Source organism: Carya illinoinensis, chromosome 4 (genome assembly GCF_018687715.1).
Source record: "Carya illinoinensis cultivar Pawnee chromosome 4, C.illinoinensisPawnee_v1, whole genome shotgun sequence".
NCBI lineage: Eukaryota > Viridiplantae > Streptophyta > Magnoliopsida > Fagales > Juglandaceae > Carya > Carya illinoinensis.
Window position 1 is genome coordinate 12,460,483 of NC_056755.1, and position 16,551 is coordinate 12,477,033.

Here is a 16,551-nt window from a genome sequence, read left to right on the forward strand (position 1 = left end):
TGGGGTGAGAGAGGCTCGAACTCTCGACCTCAGGATAACTCAGAAGCTATGAGACCTACGCGCTAGCCAACTGCGCCACCACCCCGTTGATGTTTGATGTCGCATTTTTGAATCCTTGATAAATTATAGATGGACCTGAACCTCATGTTTAATCTATAATGTAGCTCCGGAATCATTTTCAATTAATGGTGGGCGGGACCCAACTGCCCAGAAATCGGCCTGCATGCTTACTTTCCGATATTTGAAGGCTATCTATAAATTTTTGTTAAAAGTTTTATGGCCAGTTAAAAGTTTTATAAGCACTCAATTTTACGTTTTTTTTATATATTTTATTGATGTAATTGATTGTATTATTTTTTTAATATAAAATAAATATTGAATTTTGCAAAATGTATAAGAAGCATAAAAATAATTATACGTAATAAAATTAATTTTTTAATAATAAATTTTCCTCTAGCTCATTCTACCGAGTAATTGATTATTATTAAAAAAGTTCCAATATTTGATGGTCTTGCAAGAATTTCATTACACACGATATAAGTCGATCCCAAAAACAATATCCATCAATTACAGATCATAGATAGAGAACCCAACATTACATAACTGAGGCTGTAACCATAATAGCAAAATTATTAATATTTTAAGAACTGCTATAGACACAAAGATATTATATAAAAATAATTTTATAAATTGACGTGATTTTACGTAATTCATTAAATTTATTTTACAATAAAAATAATTTTATAATCTGACGTATCACGTCAAATCACGTCAACTTGTGAATTTATTTTTATATATTCTTTTTATGTCTAAAGTATTTCAGTAATATTTTTGACATTCACTCACTGTATGGCCAATGCAGAGCTTGCTTAATCAATCTTTCGAAATTGTTGTAAGATGAGCCTCCGACATCAGTAGCTTCCTCTGCTTTCTTCTTCCATTCTATTGCCTTTTGCCTCATCGCCTTCCCCTTATCCCCTCCCATCATTTCCTTTATCAGTGCTTCGATCTCATCACGTTTTACATCATGGTTGACCTCCATGCCAATCCCCCATGTGGTGCAGATATACCGACAATTTGGTTGTTGATCTGCGAAAAATGGCCAGCAAATAAGAGGCACACCGCAACAAACACTTTCCAAAGTAGAATTCCACCCACAATGTGTCAGGAAAACGCCCACTGCTGGGTGTGCTAGCACTTGTTCTTGGGGGCACCAACTTGCTATCAATCCCCGGTCTTTTGTCTCCTCAAAGAATTCTTCAGGCAACATTGCAGAGTCTCCCATCACTACATCAGGCCTAACAATCCACAAAAACGGGTGCTTGCTATTTGCAAGCCCCCATGCAAACTCCTTCAGATGTTGTTCGGTCATAACAGTCACGCTGCCATAATTCACATAAACAACTGAATTGGGTTCTCTTTTGTCAAGCCATTGGAGGCATTTCGTGTCTTCTTTCCATAAGCTTGCACTTAGAGACTTGAATTGGCTATCAGGAACATGCCGGCTTAGCAGGGGAAGCGGACCTATGTTGTAAATATTGCGAGGGAATTTGGTCGAAATTGCCTCGAGTACTTCATATTCAAACTCATCAAATGTGTTGAAGATGATCGCTGCAGAATTCAAGCAATTTCGTGCTTCTGATCCCATAAAGTCGAACATGGTTTCCGTGATGTCGGTGGTTCTAATGAAGCTAGGGAGGTCCTTGAGCCGGATGTTTTTCATGCCTGGAATCCAGTTGATTGGTGTGTCAAGCGTCCCATCATCTTTGAAAGTTTCGTCTGTAACACGAGAAAGACAGATTTATGTTTTTAGGAAACGTTGTTCGATTGATTCTAAATATGAACGGCAAAATCTTTTTCCCCTTTCCATGCTTGTTTCCATGCAATCCTTCCATATCTTTGTCACTGCTCTTTCAAGTTTTACAACATCAAATCACGTTGATAATACGAAATTACATTTCCCATAATAATATTTCAGTTTTACATATTTTCTTTTGTAATTTTAGTTCTGAAAAGTTTATTTAATTAGTAGGAGCAATTTTTACAGATTTATAAACAATAACATGCATGAATTTATGTATTTGGGAAAGAATATTGTGTAGTATTTTGGATAGTTTAGTATCTTATTTTGATTATCCATTTCTGCTTGCAGAATTTCTTTGGAGACATGTGATTCCGACAATAGTTAAGGTCATGTTTAATGAGTTTCTTCATTATTACTAATCATACGGTACAACCGATCCTGCTTAATTACGATCATCCAGCTAGTTCTACTAAGAAAACAAAAAAAATAGCCAAAGTACCTTTGAAAGGAATGATTCCTCTCTTGATGAGTTCAGTAAAGGTAAGATATCCCATAAAGCCACAAGCTGAGGCAGTCCAGAGTTGAGCCTCCGGGATGCCTAATTCTTGAGCAACTTTACTTCCAAAACCCATAACTCCATCTGATACTATGCAACTAACAGGAGGCACTTCATCAGACTTTAGAGAGTTGAGCTTAAGTACAAGCTCTTTGAAGGGGGCCAAGCAGTTCTTTCTTGTTGAGTCACACAGGGCCGGGACTTCTTGAGTTGCATCGCGGTCAGAGGGTGGCATCCCGTCTGGAATTGTTTCGAACCTGAAATCCGGTAGGCCCTTCACATGGTCGGGTCCTTTGGACCGGATTAAGCGCATGTGGTTGAACTCAGTGTTGACAAAGGTTACGTGGAAACCCTTGAAGTGCAGGAGCTTGGCAAAGTGCATCATGGGGGTCACATGCCCTTGTGAGGGGTATGGGACACATACTGCATGGGGTTTCTTTGCTCCCACTGAACCCATCTCTGGCCGGCAAATTGAGCTATCTTGGTGGAATCAGAGTTCGAGGGTACTTGATATATATATAGCTTACTAAGCTTTGCGCCTTTTATAGAAAAAATGTTTGGTATTAACCCTGAGATGGAGTAGTGGAAGTATTTCATAAACTGTTAAGAGTTGTAAGAGATGATTCATCAGACATTACAACTAACCAATGTTAAGAATTCCCCTTTGAATAATACTGACAAAAAGATTCCCTTTATACAGTAGAGATCTAGATGAATCGGTTTAAAAGAATTTAGAAGAAAGATGGGGGATAGTTGTATGTTTTAGGTCTTGAAAATTGACATCTAGTATAGTTTCTGAGTTTAAAGAAAAAGTCCAGATATTTTTCCCTCGAATTTTAGAAGCCATGGAGTTTTTCAATTTCTTTTTGAGTTATAACAGGGTGATTTTTCATATTTCTGGTGGGTTATGGGAGATGTCTTCAATTTTTTAAATTAAAAAAAAAAGGAACTTGGGGACCCCAATATTCATGATTGAAAGAGCTAGAGAGATTTCATTACATCCTAAAATTGCCACTCTAGTATCCAAGCTAACATTCTTTATATTATGTCTTCTAACCATTAAAAGGTTGCAATGTGCACCATATGTTAATTAATTAAGTTAACTACGTACTTTTCGTTCATCTTTAAGCTGATCATAAGATAGTCGGAGTATGCAGCTTCTGTTTTTTTAAATTCATAACTTAAGGATGCAAAAAGTAGCAGAAGTATTAATTTAAGACAGCACTGAATAATAAGTAGCACTTAAAAAGTGATGCTATTTTCTCCTAAAATGAAGTAAAACAAAATCATCACTTTCGGTTGCATCGTTTGAATCTTTTTTTCTTTTTGTCGTTTTCGTTTTCCGAATGAGCCGGTGAACACGGTCGTTTGTACAGTCAAGATCATACTGTGGATTATCTAGTAATTATTGGGTGTCTGAATTATGAAACTTGTCTTCATGTCCTTTTAAGCAAGCCGGCTGATGCATATCACCAAGTCTCCAAAATAATGGATGGAGGTCTTGGCCCGCCATCTAATCCAAAAAGTAAAAATAAAATAATAATAATTATTGGGTAATGCACTTTGAATCTACCATTCTCTACCAGAAAGAGTAGGGAAAACAAAAAAGAAGTACCATTCTTTTGACAAGTTCAATCGTTATATAAAATTATCATGTCATGTCATTTCTAAATCTAAACGTGTCCTTAATCAGCTTGAAAGTTTTTTAATATTAATACTAACGTAAATTAAGTCAAATTAACCGGCAATTAGAATATTATACATTGGAATTTGGAGGAGATCGATCAGATCGTGTCATCATCCATTGTCCTCTTTCGCTTCATACACACACAAACACACACACACACGACTCCTTTGTAACCATAGCTTTGAAGCATTTGCCTTAAAATGGTTGGTTGAGTTGAGGACCAAATAGCAAAAGAACACATATCATGTAATATCTGTCAAAAAAATCATTTGAATGCATTGCTGTCTAACCCCATATATGCATGATATCTAATTTATATACGAAAACTCAAAGCAAACAGAACTTTGCCAACATATTAGATAGTCAAATTAAGATGATGATCATGTGCTCTGAATTTGAATTGTCTTTATTTTTTCGTTATATGCTTTTGTCTGCTCCAAAAGCCACCGAGCTAGCTGTCAGAATGGGATCATTTCCAGTTAAAAATGTTGGGATCTTTTCGGTAGATGCTCTTTTAGATGCAAGCCCTTACATGCATGCATCAGTGTGTTCTATCTAAATTCCAGACTAGGTGCCAACTTACGTGTCTTTATGCTCAAATTTTAGTCAAGGATAGACATCATACTCAACTTACGTGTCTTTATGCGTAAGGATGGAACCATCCTCCAGACCTTAGCACGGGAGAAGGTCAGTACTTCTCGCGCGCGGTGTCCAAAATGCTCAAATTTCAGTCAAGGATAGACATCATGCTCAACTTACGTGTCTTTATGCGTAAGGATGGAACCATCCTCCAGACCTTAGCACGTGAGAAGGTCAGTACTTCTCACGCGCGGTGTCCAAATCCACTTTAATTTGTTTTCTTGGCTCTAGCTAAGGGGGGGAGGGGACCTTTCATTTCATTCTTTTTCTTTAAAAAAAAAAAAAAAACCCAAGGATCATATTTTGTTGTTTCGAAGATGGATGAACTTTAAATACTTCTTAAAATTGTTTGTTATGTGTCAAATACAATTGGGCACATATCGTTGCACGTACGTGTTAGTTTTGAGTAATAGAAGTTGGGCTTGTCTGTGTGGAGCTTGATTTTCTAATTTAGTGACATGATTTGACAAGAATTTGTTGCGATTTTTTGATGGAGTTTCAACGCGACTTGGACTGTTTTTAGCTCTTAAAACCAATCTAATTTGCTAATTAAGGTTTTACTATATATATATACATTGTATTATTTTGTACGGCTGTTGTACTATTGTATTGTTTATTCGACTATCATCTAAAATAAATTTTTTTCGTAATTTTGTGGATATAGACTCGTTGTCAAACTACATAAATTTTGTGTGTCGTGTGTAATTAATTTTGTTTTTACTTTACTTTTTCTCTTATCTTTCCTAACAATAGAAACACATGCAATTGGACATGGAATAAATGTTATATGACAAATTTTGTATAGAGCATACATGTATTGTGAGTTTTCCGCACATACATTTATCTTTTAAATCATAAAGACATGTCACTCAAATAAAATTTACGGATTAATATAATTTTATGTGATACATAATTCATAATATTAGATCATGTCCTTTTAACTTTTATTACTATCAGATTGATTTATCACATCAACATTTATTGCTATCTAACTCAAATGTTTATTATGTTAATACTCATCAACTTGGATTTGAAAACAATTAATGGATCAAGATTTAAAAACCAGTCGTTAATTTTTGGAATTCAATTAATACTGTTATATTAAGAATATTTTAGATGATCTGTTAATAAGAATAAGAATAATTAAAAAATAATAATAAATAGTTTATAAATAATAATAAAATAATCTGAAAATATCTGATCAGAATAGTTGTATCCCTAAACAAACTCTTTAACTTTTGCTAGTCACTAATTATCTCTCCCTTAATTACCTCTTCTCGTTTGTCATTACTAATTAAATTACTATAACTAGTCCGTGACCCTTATAATGTGTAGAAATAATTAATTCACTATCATGCATTAATTATCTAAAATATACGTACGTCACAAAAGTTACTTTTTCAGTTTCAATGTTAAAAAAATCGTGTTAATTTATTGTGATAATAAATATAATATAATGATTCCTCAATAGAATATTAAAAAGATATTTAAAGAATCTCTATAGACGAGAAATACTAGTCACAAAAAAATTTATAAACTAATATAATTTGATGTGATATATTATATTGTAAAATTACATTTAAAGAAATTCTAGGAATAGTCATCGCATGAAGTCGGCATGCAGTCGCCACGTCATCAGCTGCATTTTTAATTGATTTGTTTGTCAAAACCGAGATAGAAAGAATAGAAAACAGGAAAGAACGAAATACCAGACTTGGATTTCATTCCAGCAACCCTCTCTTTGTCTCTCGATTGTAGACCTTGACGGTGAGAGAGAAGTCCCAGCTGTAGACATTGACGGTGAGAGAGAAGGAGAGGTCGTGGGTAAGTCCAGGCGACGAATTGATTCGAACGCTGTTGAGGCGGACTAGAGTTGGATGGTTGGGTCGGATGGGTTGAGGAGAAAGATGGTTAGGAGGAGGAGGATAGTGGCGGTGGCGTAGACGAGATAGTGGCGACTCCGATGGCGACATGGATTTCATTCCAGTGACCCTCTCTTTCTCTCTCGAGTTTGGTTCATACAAATTGCAAGAGATGTTCAACACCAGCAAATCTTTCCAGATTCTAATGGCTTATTCCGCCTTGTTTGGTTTTGTCCCATTAGCGTTCCGCTCGAGCACTCGGCCAGGATCATTTGGAAATGGTCTCATCCATGATCGCCTCTGCAATCCACCAAGTCATCGTCAACGGCGCTGCCCTTCTCTCCTGCACTCAGACCCCAAGACTAATTGAATCCGTTCCCAACTCAACGATTCCTCCCAAAATCCTCGGGGAATCTTCGGGTTCATTGAAGGAAGAGGCTTTTGACGAGGGTGTGAAGGACAAGGTTTTAGTTGCAAAGCCAGATGACTCAGAAATAGTGGAGCTCAACACCGTGGAACTGATGGCTCAACATTATACACTTGACGTATGCGGGAGATGCAAATCTACAGATGCATATGAGAGCGCATGGGAACCAGTACAAGACCCCCAAGGCCTTGTATTCTATAAAGGTGATCGGGCAAAAACATGAATGAAATGGTGCCGTTTCTCCAATCCCAAAAATGATGCCGTTTCAATAAAGAAGGCTGCCCGTACGCGCCGTTTGTGCGCCGACTGCATCCAGCGTTTCTCTTACTTTTATCATAAAATAGATTTAACGTATCACATAAACTATATCAATTTATAAAGAGAAGCGACACCGAGTTCTTTAGTAAAAATGTCACCAATATTGTTTGAGGGGTAAACATGAGAGGTGGTACTAATTAGACTAGCTTGAAGCTTCTCTCGAACAACATAATATTCAATATCTATGTGTTTTGTGTGCTTATGGAATACCAAATTTGCTGTGATGTGTTGGGCAGCCTTATTATCACAATAGAGAATAACTGGTTGAGGATGTGGAATGGTCAAAGTCTATAAAATAGAAACAAGCCAAGTGAGTTCCATGGAGCGGTATTTAGCTTTTGAAAAGGATCGAGAAACTATGCTTTGTTTATTTGATTTCCATGAAATGGGTGAATTATCCAGAAATATGCAGTAGCTTGTAATAGAACGTTTGTTTTCCAAGCAGCTAACCCAATCATAGTTGCAATATGCTTGAAAGTGCACGAATGAGTTAGCAGGAAAAAAAATATTCCTTGGCCAGGTGAACCTTTGATGCAGTGCAGAACACGGTAAGCAACATCCAAATGTGGTTGGGTAGGAGTAGCCATAAATTGGCTTAAAACTTGAACGGAATAAGTGAGAAGTGGTCATGTAAGATTGAGTGAGGTACACGAGGCGACCAACAAGGTTGGGGTTGATGGTGGGATCATCTAAAAGAGCACCATTAGAACTAGTGAGTTTCAAATTTTGTTGCATGGGAAAAGGTGATTGTCAAGAACCAAGAAAACCACTATCCTGAAGAATATCTAGAGTGTATTTATGCTGACATAAGGAAATGCCTCTGCTTGAGCATACAACTTTGAGGTCGAGAAAATATTTCAAAGGGCCAAGATCTTTAAGCTTAGTGAGTGTTAAGTTGAGTGGTAAGCTGATCAATGGCAAGAGTGTTGTTGTTGGTGATAACAATGTCGTCAACATAAACTAACAAGGCAATAAAAGAGGAGCATGTTTGAAGAGTGAATAAGGAGTAGTTTGCTTGTGATTGACTGAAACCATGTTGAAGCAAAGTTGAGAACTTGGCAAACCATTGTCAGGATGTTTGTTTTAAGCCATAGAATGACTTATTAAGATGGCAAACATTGTGCGCCCCTGTTGAGTGAAGCTGGGAGGGAGAGACGTATAAAACTCTTCATGGAGATCACCATGCAAGAAGGCATTGTTGATGTCTATTTGACATAAGTGCCAATTCTGGATAGATGCAATAGCAAGAAGGCATCAGACTATGAAGATAGGCAGGTGCAAGACGAGTGACGAGAATGTGTAGTGGAAGGGGAAGGAGATGGGAAGTGAAAAGGGAGGGTTTGGATTATCATGGGCAAGTGCAAGACATGGTAAGGCTAAGGAGGAGTCTTTTTGAGATGAAGAAGTGGGTGAGGGGTCTGGTAAGGGTGAAAACCGAACCAATCAATTCTGTTTTATGCCCAAATTGAAACATTTTAGGCATAGAAATCGATCGGTATAAAGGGGTAAAACTGGCCGAATTGGTTCCAGCTGTTTCAAGGTTGGTTTGGGCCAGTGTTTTGGGCCCTTTTTTCTTACCCAATTCAGCATTTTTATGGGCTTTTTATTTATTTATTTTCCCTCAATTCATCATCCAATATCTTTTTGATTTTTTTTTTCTCAATTCATCATCCAAGATTTTCTCAATTAATCATAGTTAGGAACTAGTAACTATATTACTTACTACTTACTACATAATTAATAAAAAAAAAACTAGATGTTTAGTATTACATATTACAAAACAAGTCAAGTTGTCTTAAGCATAGCAAAGTACTAGTAAAAAACATAGCATAAATAAATAAAAACAAATTGTCTTAACCATAACAACAATGCAAAAAATAAAAAATATCAATTTTCATGTTTGCTCATTGCTGCTTTCAAGCCTTCAACCTTCAATCTTCAATAGTTGTTATGTTTGATTGTGTGCCCAACTCTATATACAAATATTAATAAATATTAATAATAAGAATAAAAAATCAAATGTTAGTGAATTTGGATTATGAAAAATACTAAAATTAAATTACAATGAAAATAAAGAAAACATTACTTGATTCTACTACGAAACTCTTCATATTATCCATAGTCTCCCGGATATCAATGGCTATTGACGGATGCCTTAACTAATTTTGAGTGCAAATAAGTGCCTCAACGGCTATCGGAGCCAACAGACTTTGAAAAAGATCAAGCACACGACCTCACGTACTAAATTTTGCCTCATACGCAATTGTGGAAATAGGCATGACCAATAAGTCTTGTGCAATCCTCGTGAGTATATAATATTTAGGCTCATTAATTTTTCACTAAGTCAATAAGTCAAACGATGGGCTGAATGCATTACAACCATTTGATAAATATCGATCAATTTCTGTTTTGACAATAATAGATCCTATGGCAACAGATGCCCTATACCACTCGTGGAACCATGTGGTCTCATGTTTGCCATCACCATTATTCATGGTTCTAGATGTTGGAGGGGGTTCATGAACTTGACTACTCATGGTGGAACCGAATGTAGCTTTATACTCCTCATACAAATATACTAATACATGTCTCACACTTGAGACCAACTTCTCAGCACGAAACTCAGCATGAAGTTTCTTTAGGTGGAAAGTAAGAAGCCCTAACTTGCTTCGTGGATCAAGCACAATAACAATTAGCATGAACAAGTTCATCATTTCCAATGACCTCCAATACTTATTATATTTTGTTTTCATGTTTATAGTTATACTCCTCAAAGAACTATTAGTACTATCGCTCAACATAATCAATTCATTTGAAGATCACAAATCTCCAAAAATTGATATTGGCTGTCATATATAAAGATCCAGAAAATCTATTAGTGTTATCACAAAACATTTTAAAAAACTTAACAAACAATAGCACTGTCTCCCACTCCCTAGTTTTAGGAGATCCCATGTGCCCATCATCCAAGTAAGAGAGGAAATTATAATCCTCACTCTTCATTTGCCTGAAAGCCTTCTCAAACGTCTAAGCCGCCTCCAACATCATATAGGTTAAGTTCCTCGTGTCTGTATATTAAGACACAACATTTTCTTACAATCATTTTTTTTTTTTCTGCACATCTCTTAAACTTATCTAATCTTGTGGGGGATTAATGCATATATCTAACTACATTTTTAACCATTGTGATGACATCATTGCACTCATTCAAACATTCATTCACAATACGATTCAATATATGAGCAAAACATCTTATATGCATATACTTACTCCCAACACATTCCCTGTAAAAAAATTGTTTCAAATATGAAACTGTAATATCATTCAAACTTACATTATCGACAGTTACAGTAAATATTCTATCAATGCCCCAATCAGGTAAGCATGACTCAATATATCTCCCAATAGTATCCCCTCAATGATTAGGAATTAAACAAGAATTAATTTTTATTTTTATTTTTATTTATTTTTATGTTTTATGAAATTTCAATCCTTATCAATGAAGTGTATAGTTAGACACACATAATTCAAATTTTGTACCGATGTCTATGTATCCGTTGTCAATGAAATCCTCATGCCACCATCTTTAACCACTTTTTTAAGTTTCCCATTTTCTAATTCATACAATTTTATATAATTTCTTGCAACTATGACACGGCATGACACTTTAAACCAAGGTTCAAGAGACCAACACACTTTTCTAAATTTCTGTCATCCAACAATTTTAATGGCATCTTATCAATAATTATCATCTATGCAATAGCCAATCTCACAACCTTTTCACTATATTTGTGAGTTATAAGACTATTTAATGTATTACCACCACTCTCTCCAACCCCCTCCTCAGGTGTTACCTCACTAGTCAATGTTTTTTGGTACTTATTCAAAGGCCTACGTTTATGAGGATTTTTAAGACATGAAGGTAAATGATTTTGCATTGTTGAAATTCTTTTCCTCTTTGAGTGGCAAGCGTATGTCTTGCCACAATAATTACATTTAGCCTTTGGATTATCTACAAGACAACCTTCCACCTTTGTAAAATGGTCCCATACAATCAATGGATCATTCCCTTTCTGTTTTTTAGGTAATGGACAAGTACTACTAATAGGGGCACTAAGGAATTTTGATGTTTGGGTCTCTCTCAAATCATCTCCCAAGTTAATTGTTGGTTCATTTGAATCAACATCAATGAGAGTCGATGAAGAATTCATCTACTTTATAAAACAAAATATAAATATTACATGTTTATACATAGTGCATAACAAATTATAATAACACAACAGCTAGTTTGCAACATGGCAAACATCACAAATCTAAGACTCTAATATAGGTTTTAGTTCACTCATCTTCTCTCAATTTATATCAAACAATTTTTATTTTTTACAACACAATTAGATTATCAACCAACGACATGGATTGAAGACAGCACCAGCCACCAACCAACATATACAAACCTCACGGGCCATCACAATCTAGACACTAGACACTAGACAGTCATAGCCCAAACCTCACAGGAAATGGAATTTACAAAAAAAAATCTCATGGGAATTCAATTTAACCAGACAATGTCACAATAGCATGGTTAAATAACTTGAACTGCAAATTTATAATTACAAATTTTATGAAGTGTAAAAAAATTAGATGCTCTTTATAATTTATATATATAGTATATACAATTTTCAAATTACAAATTTTACAAGAAATTGAGAAAATCAGAGTTGAGAGTGCTCATGAAGGGGTCGTTGTTGGCTAGGATTGAATGGGAGAGACGGAGTCACGGAGACTGAAATTTAGTGCTCACAGAGAAAATCTGAATGAGAGGGATGGATGCGTTGACATCATTGAGGGTTCGTCAGCGGTTGAGATTGAATGGGAGGGACGGAGTCACGGAGGCGTTGACACCGTTGAGGACTGAGTCAATGAAGGGTTCAGCGAAGATGGATAATCCAGAAAGTGGAGAAACTGAGAAAGTGAGAGTGAGGAGTTCGGTGGAGAAGAAGAAGAAGAAGAGGAGAGAAGGGAGGAAGGGGGGGGGGGGGGTAACCCTAACCTAGGAAGTTAGAAACGAAGCCGTTTGCTCTCAACCAAACATGGTCGTTCTATTTATTTTTTTGTCAAACGTTTTAAAACAAAATGACACTGTAGTTTTGTATAAGGAATATATATATATATATATAAAATAAAAGTATATAGGTTCGGTCGGTTCTACAGTTTTTTCTTGGTTCAAATTGGGATCGAACTGGCCGACGTCTATTTTGTCTAGCTTATGTTGCTGGCCGACCAGTTCTCCATCAATTTTGGTTGGTTCTTGAATTCAGTTGCTGGTCTCCGTTGGCAGTGGTTGATCTAGCCGGTTCTTGTTCACCCCCAGGGTCTGCAGAGAGGGAAAATATTTTCTTGAAAAATGAAATCTTGAGAGACAAGTATTTGACAAGTTTGTAGATCCATGACTTTGTAACCTTTAGTGACAAAAGGATAGCCAAGGAAAGCACAATCTCGTGCATGGGGATCAAATTTTGTGCGATGTTGAGTGAAGATGGAACAATTGGAGGCTTAATGTGGAAGAGAACTTCATATGGGGAACGATTGGAAATTAAGGCAGTGTGTATAAGATTTATAAGATACGTTGTAGTTAGGACACAATAACCCTAAAACGTGAGAGGTATTGGCTTGAAAGCGTAAGGTACAAGCGGCATTGAGTATATGTTAATGTTTATGCTTGACAACATCATTTTGTTGTGGTGTTGCAATGCAACTTCATTGGTAAATGACACCAGTTTCAGCAAAGAAGGATGGCATATCAAATTCAATATCATTGTCACTTCGTAACTTACTAAGTTACTAACCGTGATGTTAAACTTGACAGTGAGAGCAATGAAAGAAGAAAAAAGGGATCGAGTTTGAGATTTTGCATTTATGAGATATATCCATGTGTGCCGTGTGTAATCATCAATAATTATGAGAAAATATTTAAAACCATTAAGAGGAGTGGACATTGGTCTCCAGATGTCCCAATGTAATAATTCAAGAAATAATGGTCACCAATGATAAGACCAATAGGTTATAACTTTTACTGCTTATAAGGTGACAGCCAAGGGGTCAATGACTCACCAATGCTATAAATTTCATTTCAACAACTCAGACAAAGTTGGACAGCTCCAATAAAGTCAACTCAAAATTGTACTGCTCAAAAAATTCATTGGCATCAGAACCGATGGACGCATCATTTGCCACAATGCGCACTAACAAGCAACCTGCACGTTTTAACATGTACTGGATGTTCATGGTGAAAAAGACCCCTACCGTCCGATGAATAAAGCTCGTATGCCGCCCGGGGCGGCTACAGTATATTATTTGGCAATTTTTTTTTTTTAATGATTAGGAAGTGATATTTAAATATATTAAAAAAATATAAAAAAAATGACAAAAATAATTAGTGATATACCAAATGTCAGTATGACAGTATCAAATACCAAATGTCACTTACAAAATTACTTTGAAAGTCAAGAGCATAGAGTATTCATACGAACAAATAACATTAATACAAGGGTCAGATACGCAATTAATTAATACTTTGGTCCAAACAATCCGCTCAACCAACTATTATGTGGCACATGCTCTTTCCCTTGGTACACTCCACCGGAATACTTTTGAATATGCATTAATCACATTAATATATAGACAAGGAAGTGACATCATGATGAGGTACTGTTCGTTAATGTTTACAAGCATCTTTCAAATTAAATGTAACTAAGCTATCATGTTTAAGCTTAAGTTCCTGTGAAATTATGTCACTGTGAGAAAAACCTCGAGCAGAATGGTTGACTGAGAACTCCTTAATATTAGTTGTCACTTGTGACGTTAACAAATGCATTTATTTTTGTTACGTCTCTTATAAGACTTTATGAGATATTTTTATTCCGTCTATGGGCTAATACCAAAGCATTTTTTTCTGTATAAAAGGAGCAAACTAAGCTAAGCTACGTATCATCATCCTTGAACTCTGCTTCCACCAATATATAAACTCAATTGGCTGCAGGCTGCTATAAAGATGGGTTCAGTAGGAGTAGAGAAACCCCATGCAGTATGTGTTCCATACCCAGCACAAGGCCATGTGAACGCCATGATGCAATTAGCCAAGCTCCTACACTTCAAGGGTTTTCACATAACCTTTGTCAACACTGAGTTCAACCACAAGCGCTTAATCCGGTCCAAAGGAGCAGATCACGTCAAGGGCCTGCCAGATTTCCGCTTCGAAACCATACCGGACGGGTTGCCGCCTTCTGACCGTGATGCAACCCAAGATGTCCCTGCCCTTAGTGATTCCACAAGAAAGAACTGCTTGGCACCCTTTAAAGAGCTAGTGCTTAAGCTCAATTCTGTACATGAGTCTGAAGTACCTCCTGTTAGTTGCATAATATCGGATGGGGTTATGGGTTTTGCAAGTAAAGCTGCTGAACAATTAGGCATCCCGGAGGTACAATTCTGGACTGCCTCGGCTTGTGGCTTCCAGGGATGTCTGTCCTTCACTGAACTCACCAAAAGAGGCTTTGTTCCTTTCAAAGGTACTTGGATTATTTTTGTTTTCAAAGCTTCTTGCATGGTGCTAGAGGCTGTCATAAGATTATTAATATTAAAAATAAGTCATATTTATTAGCACCTTTGGCTAGAATCATAACTGAAGGAAAGAGAAGCCTCCATTAAGAAGTGACTGAATTGTAATCAATTAATTAGTTTTAACGACTTATTTTATATCGAGATCTCTTTCACGTATTGCAGACAAAAGCTTCATGCATGATGGAAAGCTTGACACACCAATCGACTGGATCCCAGGCATGAAAGACATCAGGCTCAAGGACCTCCCTAGCTTTATGAGAGTTACCGACGCAAAGGATATCATGTTCGACTTTGTGGGGTCAGAAGCGCAAAATTGCTTGAATTCTTCAGCGATTATCTTCAACACATTTGATGAGTTTGAATATGAAGTACTCGAGGAAATTTCGGCCAGATTCCCTCGCAATATATACAACATAGGCCCGCTTTCCCTGCTAAGTCGGCATATCCCTGATAGCCAACTAAAGTCACTGAGTACAAGCTTATGGAAAGAAGACTTGAAATGCCTCCAATGGCTGGACAAAAGAGAGCCCAATTCAGTTGTTTACGTGAATTATGGCAGTGTGACTGTTATGACCGAACAACATCTGAAGGAGTTTGCATGGGGGCTTGCAAATAGTAAGCACTCATTTTTGTGGATTGTTAGGCCTGATGTAGTGATGGGAGACTCGGTAATTTTGCCTGAAGAATTCTTTGAGGACATAAAGGACAGGGGATTGATAGCAAACTGGTGCCCCCAAGGCCAAGTTCTGGCACACCCATCTGTGGGCGTTTTCCTAACACACTGCGGGTGGAATTCCATTTTGGAAAGTGTCTGTGGTGGTGTGCCTATTATTTGCTGGCCATTTTTTGCAGAGCAGCAAACCAATTGTCGATACGCTTGCACTAGTTGGGGGATTGGCATGGAAGTCAACAATGATGTTAAACGTGATGAGATCGAAGCACTCGTTAAGGAAATGATGGCTGGGGATAAGGGAAAGGCGATGAGGCAAAAGGCAGTAGAATGGAAGAAGAAAGCGGAGGAAGCTACTGATATCGGAGGCTTATCTTACGAGAATTTTGAAAGGTTGATTAAGGAGGCTCTCCATTAGTCAATGATAAGTGTAGGGTAAAACAATAAAAGTAGAGCTATTGTCATAGAGATCCATCTGGTCGAGTGGGAGGGATGGGCTCGCGAACTGGTTTCTACATTATTTGTTGCTGTTATTGTGTTGTTTATGGATATCGTTAGATAATAAATAAATATTGTAGAACTTACTCCGTAAGTCAACTATTTTTCTCCTACTTGATATAGGTGTGGAAGTTTATCACTCTGGACCGAAAAACCTGATCGGATCGAATTGGATTGATAAGTATATCGGTCTAGTCTAATTTATATAACCTTAGAATTTCGATTTTCGGAACCGTCTCCATGTGTGGTTATTTTGTTATTGACTTAACCGAGCAAAGGATATATATTGTTTTTTTTTTCAATTATATATATATATATTACTTTATATAAGTTAATTACGTAATTTTCATCTAACCTATTAGTATCGATCATATGTATTTGAATTTTAGATGATATTATATTTTTCAATTTTATTTTGTCTAATATTCGTTTTTAACTTTATTATAATGATTACTGATTCTCGTGGATAGATA

The 16,551-nt window shown here is 36.5% G+C and overlaps 2 protein-coding genes and 1 non-coding gene across 3 annotated transcripts; 1 reads left to right on the plus strand and 2 right to left on the minus strand.

The window, feature by feature from the left end:
• Positions 1–85, minus strand: TRNAM-CAU. Its single transcript is given in 2 exon segments — positions 1–36; positions 48–85. It is a non-coding gene; the product is annotated as a tRNA-Met (tRNA).
• A 416-nt stretch (positions 86–501) lies between these two features.
• Positions 502–3,210, minus strand: LOC122307250 (linamarin synthase 2-like). The gene is made up of 2 exons (XM_043120004.1): positions 2,304–3,210; positions 502–1,779 (listed from the first exon to the last, which is right to left on the minus strand). Exons 1-2 carry the CDS (start codon positions 2,815–2,817, stop codon positions 839–841), a joined length of 1,455 nt encoding a protein of 484 aa, XP_042975938.1. The 5' UTR covers positions 2,818–3,210; the 3' UTR covers positions 502–838.
• An 11,058-nt stretch (positions 3,211–14,268) lies between these two features.
• On the plus strand, positions 14,269–16,191 carry LOC122306834 (linamarin synthase 2-like). Its single transcript, XM_043119354.1, has 2 exons — positions 14,269–14,858; positions 15,073–16,191. The coding sequence occupies exons 1-2, from the start codon at positions 14,345–14,347 to the stop codon at positions 15,996–15,998; spliced, it is 1,440 nt and encodes a 479-aa protein (XP_042975288.1). The 5' UTR covers positions 14,269–14,344; the 3' UTR covers positions 15,999–16,191.
• Positions 16,192–16,551: the final 360 nt, after the last annotated feature.